This window comes from Chaetura pelagica, unplaced genomic scaffold (genome assembly GCF_000747805.2).
Source record: "Chaetura pelagica isolate M959 unplaced genomic scaffold, ChaPel_1.0 scaffold757, whole genome shotgun sequence".
Lineage (NCBI taxonomy): Eukaryota > Metazoa > Chordata > Aves > Apodiformes > Apodidae > Chaetura > Chaetura pelagica.
Window position 1 is genome coordinate 665,074 of NW_009970727.1, and position 6,381 is coordinate 671,454.

At 56.8% G+C, this 6,381-nt stretch overlaps 1 protein-coding gene across 1 annotated transcript in view; it reads left to right on the plus strand.

Annotated features, from left to right (window-relative positions):
* The window catches only part of ITPR3 (inositol 1,4,5-trisphosphate receptor, type 3), a 27,525-nt gene that overhangs the window by 14,377 nt on the left and 6,767 nt on the right, over positions 1-6,381 (plus strand). The window contains 13 exon segments of the mRNA XM_010007113.1: positions 27-130; positions 291-411; positions 553-643; positions 855-1,024; positions 1,598-1,772; positions 1,853-2,037; positions 2,353-2,553; positions 3,237-3,347; positions 3,629-3,724; positions 3,983-4,084; positions 4,348-4,389; positions 5,080-5,151; positions 5,642-5,834. Coding sequence (XP_010005415.1) covers positions 27-130; positions 291-411; positions 553-643; positions 855-1,024; positions 1,598-1,772; positions 1,853-2,037; positions 2,353-2,553; positions 3,237-3,347; positions 3,629-3,724; positions 3,983-4,084; positions 4,348-4,389; positions 5,080-5,151; positions 5,642-5,834 — 1,663 coding nt within the window.

Genomic DNA, 6,381 nt, shown 5'->3' on the forward strand with positions numbered 1-6,381 from the left:
AGGGTCGCTGGAAGCCGCTGGTGGAGGCTGAGCTGTCCGTGCTGGTGGACGTCCTGCATCGGCCGGAGCTGCTGTTCATGGAGGGCACGGAGGCGTTTCAGCGGTGCGAGAGCGGAGGGTTCCTCTCCAAGTGAGGACGCTTCCCCATTGCTCAGGGGGTGCTGGGAAGGGCTGGTGACCTTCATCCTTGGTGGGCTGTGCATCCCGCTGTGTGCCGTCAGCCTGGGGGGCTGGCAGGGCTGGTTCCTTGTCTCTCCTGGCTCTGTGTGACCGTGGCTCTGCCGTGCCAGGCTGGTGCAGCACACCAAGGACCTGATGGAGACGGAGGAGAAGCTGTGCATCAAGGTGCTGAGGACGCTGCAGCAGATGCTGGTGAAGAGGAACAGATACGGCGAGAGGGTGAGCACCGTGGTCCCCTGACAGGTCCCCAGTCCTGCTCCTTGTCTGTGTAGCCCAGGCTGGTGGTGCCTCCCCCTGCTGCAGCTCAGCCTCATTCCTATCTGGTGCTGGTCCTGGCATTGGGAGACTCCTGATGTTTGTTTGTCTTGGCAGGGCAACCTGCTGCGGAAAATGCTCATGAACAATTACCTGCAGAACAAGAAGTCCAGCTCCAAAGGAGAAATGGCAGATGCTGCTGGGGGAGGTGAGTGCCCCTCTCCTGCACCTTCCCTGTCCCTCTGCACTGCTCACACACACCTCGATATCAAGCTCCGTGACTGGATCAGGCCTGTAGCTGGTCCCCGTGGATCTGGGGAGGTGAAGGGGTGGGAGTGAGATGCCCCTGGCAGTGATGTAGCTGTGCTCACTCTCCTGCACCACAGCAGCATCACATCACTCCATGTCCTCTCATGCAGGCCAAGACCAGGACTGGTCTGCTATCGCTGCTGTCCAGTGCCGCCTGGACCGAGAAGGGGCCACCAAGTTGGTGGCTGACCTCATCATGAACACCAAGAACGAGAAGATCTTCCAAGAGAGCATCCTGCTGGCCATCCGGCTGCTGGACGGGGGCAACACGGAGATCCAGGTGCTGAGGGTGGTGGGCACCAACCCCACCTCAGGGGGTGGGGCAGCCAGGGTTGGGTCGGTGCTGCGTATCCATCCCAGCACCTGGAACATATGGGAGTGTGGTTGCAGTCCTGGGTTGGTCCTTGGGCTTTGCCAGACCTTGGTTGCAGGTGTTTGCTGGTCATCCAGAGGAAGAACTGCAGGAATCTTGTCTGCTTTGGGGTTTTCCAGCTGGGTGGCTGGAGGGCTGGAAGATGCCAGAGTTGCAGGTGGCTGTGGGTTGTTTCTGGAGTGCTGCTGATGCCCTCTGCTGGGTATTCCTAAAACCAGTAGGGTTCCAGACCTGGAGCTGCTGCAATGGCTGCTTGCTCTGTCCCTAACCCTGCTTTTAGGGTAAAGGAGGGCACAGGGGCACCGGGACAATCCTCCTCTGTAAATCCAAGAGGATTGTGGTGTCCAGGGCTGGTGCACAGAAATAAACCTGCTCACCAGGTTCTCTCAGACAAAGCCTTGAGTGCTGGATGCTACCAAACCAGGCAGGGGGACAGCTGGGACTGCTGGAGACTTGAATGACTGTCCTGCCTCCTCCCAGAAATCCTTTTACAACCTCATGACGAGCGACAAGAAGTCTGAGAAGTTCTTCAAAGTTCTGCACGACCGGATGAAGAAGGCCCAGCAGGAGACCAAGTCCACAGTGTCTGTGAACATGAGTGACATCGGGAACAAGCCTCGTGAGGACAAGGAGGAGCCTGACCCTGCCACCAAAGGTAGGGGCCTGTGTCCCCTTGGTACAGCCAGTGTGTCCCCTGGGATCACCCGGTGCTAACGGGGTTGGGTTGCCCTCCAGGACGAGGAGAGACCTTCCTGATGCCTGGCACCCCCACCCGCTTCCCCGTGGCCATGGGGTTTCGGAAGGGCCACGACACGGGGGAGCAGGGTCAGAACAATGAGATGGGGGTGACAGTCCTGATCATGGAGCCCATCCTGAGGTTCCTGCAGCTGCTCTGCGAGAACCACAACCGGGACCTGCAGGTTGGTTGGGGGATATGGGGGGGACATGGGGTGGATATAGGGTTTGGGGCTGGGCTCTGCCTCAGTTTGGTCCCACATGGCATCACACCAGCTGCCTTGCCTCAGTTTCCCCATCTGCAAATCCACCATCCCTTGTGGATGATTTTTGGCGTTGAGGAAGGAGCTGCTCGTGTTGCTACTCTGGTGGGTCTGTATGTTCCCAGGGTGGCCCCAGCCTGCTTCTCCACCAAACTGCAGCTGCAGGAGGGGTTGGGAGGGGGATCAGGACTGTCCCTCCATCAGGTCAGTGCCATCACTCCATGCTTTCCCCCACAGAACTTCCTCCGGTGCCAGAACAACAAGACTAACTACAACCTGGTGTGTGAGACCCTGCAGTTCCTTGACATCATGTGTGGAAGCACCACAGGGGGGCTGGGGCTGCTGGGCCTCTACATCAACGAGTACAACGTGGCCCTCATCACCCAGACCCTGGAGACCCTGACCGAGTACTGCCAAGGGCCCTGCCATGAGAACCAGGTCTGGGGCACTCCTGGTGGGGCTGAGCCATTTTGATGCTCATCAGGGACCCCTGAGGGAGGATTTGGGGTGGGGTGAGGTGGGAAAGCGGGGGGGGGGAAAAAGCAAGCTCTTGGTGTCAGGGTGTGAGTGGGAGCAGCACGTGGGCAGCAGAGGATGCTTGGGTGCAGAGGAGTCCTGCCTGGGGTGTGAGCTGCACCACAGAATCATTCTGGTTGGAAAAAACCTTCAAGATCATCAAGTCCAAACATTACTCCAACTCTAAGATGTCTGGTGCTAAGCCACGTCCCTCAGCACCCCCTCTACATGGCTTTTAAACACCTCCAGGGATGGTGACCACCCTGGGCAGCCTGTGCCAGTGCCTGATGACCCTTTCAGTGAAGAATTTTCTTCTCATATCCAATCTAAACCTCCCTGGTGCAACCTGAGGCCGTTTCCTCTTGTTCTATCACTTGTTACTAGGGAGAAGAGACCAAACCCCCCATCACTAAATGCACATGGGGGGGTTAAATAATACAGGGATGCAAATGGCTCCTTGTCCATGGGCAGAGCAGATTTGGAGCTCCTGGGATGGGCAGGGTTGGTGCTGTAGGCAGGGCAATGGTTTGGGCCTGGGCTGTGTTAGAGGGCAGCTGGGGGGACTGGCAGCACCAGAGGAATAACATGTTGTGTTGCTCCCCCAGAGCTGCATCGTGACCCACGAGTCCAACGGGATTGACATCATCACAGCCCTCATCCTCAACGACATCAGCCCCCTCTGCAAGTACCGCATGGACCTGGTCCTGCAGCTGAAGGTGGGCAGAGGGCTGGGCTGGTGGCTGCACACGTGGGCATGGCCGTGGGGTGTGCTGTGGGGTGAGGTGGCCATGGGGTGTGCTGTGGGGTGAGGTGGCCACTGCAGCAGGTGATGCAGCTCGGGAGCTTGGTGGGACAGGGCTGATGCATCTCCACCGTGAGAGTCTGGGGACGTCTCTGGTACGGGGGTGTTGTGGCTGATGGGGGCATGGAGGGAGTTTTGCCCACCCTGGGCAGAGGCAGGGCACAGCTCCCCTCACTGAGGGCTTCTCCTTACCAGGACAATGCTTCCAAGCTCCTCTTGGCCCTCATGGAGAGCAGACACGACAGCGAAAACGCTGAGAGGATCCTCATCAGCCTCCGCCCGCAGGAGCTGGTAAGGGCTGACAGTGAAGCACCCCCAGCCTGGTCCCAGGGAGCCCCTGGCTTCCCTGGGTCTCTTCTGCATCCAGGTCCTGCTGCCGTTTCTGGTTTGCAACCCAATAAACATCTCAGCTGGTGCCCTAACCCTGCTCACACACCACCACCTGCAGCAGCGTTCCTGCCTGTTGCCATTCCCAGAGCCTTTCCTCAAGGAATGGAAAACAAGACAAGGAGATAGGGAGAAGCTCACTGTCCCTCTGCTGCCTTCCAGGTCGATGTGATTAAGAAGGCCTATCTGCAGGAGGAGGAGTGTGAAAATGCTGAGGTTTCCCCCCGGGAAGTTGGTCACAACATTTACATCCTGGCGCTGCAGGTACTGATGCTGCAGCCTGAGGTGCCAGCAGGGTCCCTCCCAGGCTGGGCTCCCAATGCTGTGCTGGGCTCCCACTCACCAATTTGCACGTGTTTCTCTATATGAATTTCCATTTCCTTCAGCCAGGCTGGTCTCCTTGGGGGAGGGATGGCTGGGAAATGTGCTTTTGGCTCCTGGGAGAAGCCAGCCCCCCAGCTCGCGGGCTGTCCTGCTGCTGTGGGCACTGGCAGCTGCTCACCCAGCTCTCACTGTCCTTCTTCCAGCTGTCACGACACAACAAGTCTCTGCAGCAGCTCCTGAAGCCAGTGAAGAGAATCCAGGAAGAGGAGGAGGAGGGGATCTCATCCATGGTACAGAGAGGCCTTGGGAATGGGGGCAGAGCCCACCCTGACCACCCCACCCTTGACCACAGGCTCAAAGGAGCAGCTCCTCCTACCCTCTGTGGCTTATGTTGGTTAAGATTTGATGGGCTCTGGTGTTCCCATGGGGAGACTAAAGAAAGAAAGAACTATCAGTGCCCTTGTAGCCAAAACTACAAGTTCAAAGGCTGCAGAAACCCATATTTGTGGGGCTCAGCCATAGGGTGACATCCAGAGGGACAGGCTGGTACCTGTTTTCTCCCTTTCACTTCTGAAAAGAGAGAACTGAGTCCTTCACCACCATTTCTTGCCTGAATACCTTAGATCCCAAATGAGATTCAGCAGTAGGATGATTTCCCTGGGGTTTAATGGGCATAGATTTGTAATTCGTGGATTAGCAGCATTTGGGTGTAATTATTGCAGGGAACTGAATGTCTGTCACCTCAGGGAGGGCTCGTAGGAAGCTTGAATTCATTTGCTTTTCCCTGAAAACTCATCATCTCTGGTAGATTTTTGAGGAACTCTGTTTCCAGGGCAGTTAGACCTGACTCCCCAGGCTGAGCCACTCTCATCCCCTCTCCCTCTCCCACATCCCAGCTCAGCCTAAACAACAAGCAGCTGACCCAGATGCTGAAGTCGACGGCCCCAGTCCAGGAAGAAGAGGAGGATCCACTGGCATATTATGAGAAACACACCTCCCAGATTGAGGCAAGACCTGGGAGTTGTTGGGTTGCCAGGGTCTGTGAATCCCACTTGTGCTCCAGCTGCCCCATGCCCTGTTAATTCACACTAGGAGCCTTCCCATCCCTGTGCCAGCAGGGAACAGATGAGCCATTGGCTCTGCTGGAGGTGTTAGCAGAGCCCACAGGGAGCTGGGGGAAGGAGCTCACCCCTGGACCCTTCCTTTTTCTCCCAGAAGCAGCTGGGATGCAGCCAGTTTGGCAGCCTCATCCCTGTTTGCCAGCTTGGATCTCCATGCAGATGGACCAGCAAGGGTCCCTGTGCTCCCAGTTCTCCTCCATGCTCCTAGTTGTCATCTTGCCTTTGCTTGGCCCATTTGATCATGATAGAAGAGGGGTTGATGATGTTTGGATCCTGCTGGAGTTGGAGGGGAAAGGCACAGCTGGGCCTGGAAAAGAGGAAACCAAAGCCTGGCAGAGCAGGATCTGATGGTACCACCTTCCCCCCCTTCCTTCAGATCGTGCGCCTGGACCGGAGCATGGAGCAGATCATCTTCCCAGTGCCTGGAATCTGTGAGTTCCTCACCAAGGAGACCAAGTACCGACTCTTCACCACCACGGAGCAGGATGAGCAAGGCAGCAAAGTCAGTGATTTCTTCGACCAGTCGTCCTTCCTGCACAACGAGATGGAATGGCAGAAGAAGCTGCGCAGTAAGAGCAAACCAGACCTTCCTGCCCAGCACAGGCACTTGGAACAGCCCCCGTTTTGGGAAAGGGGGAGGCAGCCCTGCTGGGAAGGGCTGCAAACCTTGGGAGCAGCCAGGAAATCACATCTCCAAGCTATTTGTGCCCCTTGCTCCATAGAGCACATCCCACTTGGCTGTTGGCAGGGAATGCAGGTTAATCCAGAGCCCGGGGGTGTGTTCCCTCCGTGCCTGACACTGCAGCTCCTCAGCAGCCTGAAGTGCACCTTCCAGCACATTCCCTAGGGATACACCTGCAGGTGTTTTCCCCAGGAAAGCCCTTTCTCCACTTGGTTTTGGTTGCCTGATCCTAAGCCAGGATCTAACAGCTGCACATGGGAAATAAAACTGGTTTCTCTGCCCCCTGCAAACCTGCTCAGCTGCTCTCAGGGCTGCATCAGAATGGAAATCCTGGCTTAAAATACCAGAAGCTCAATAAAGAGTCCCACTATAAATCCTGGGATGCAGCTGAGGGGCAGTACAGCAGCTCTGAAAAAAAAAACCCTCACAGATTC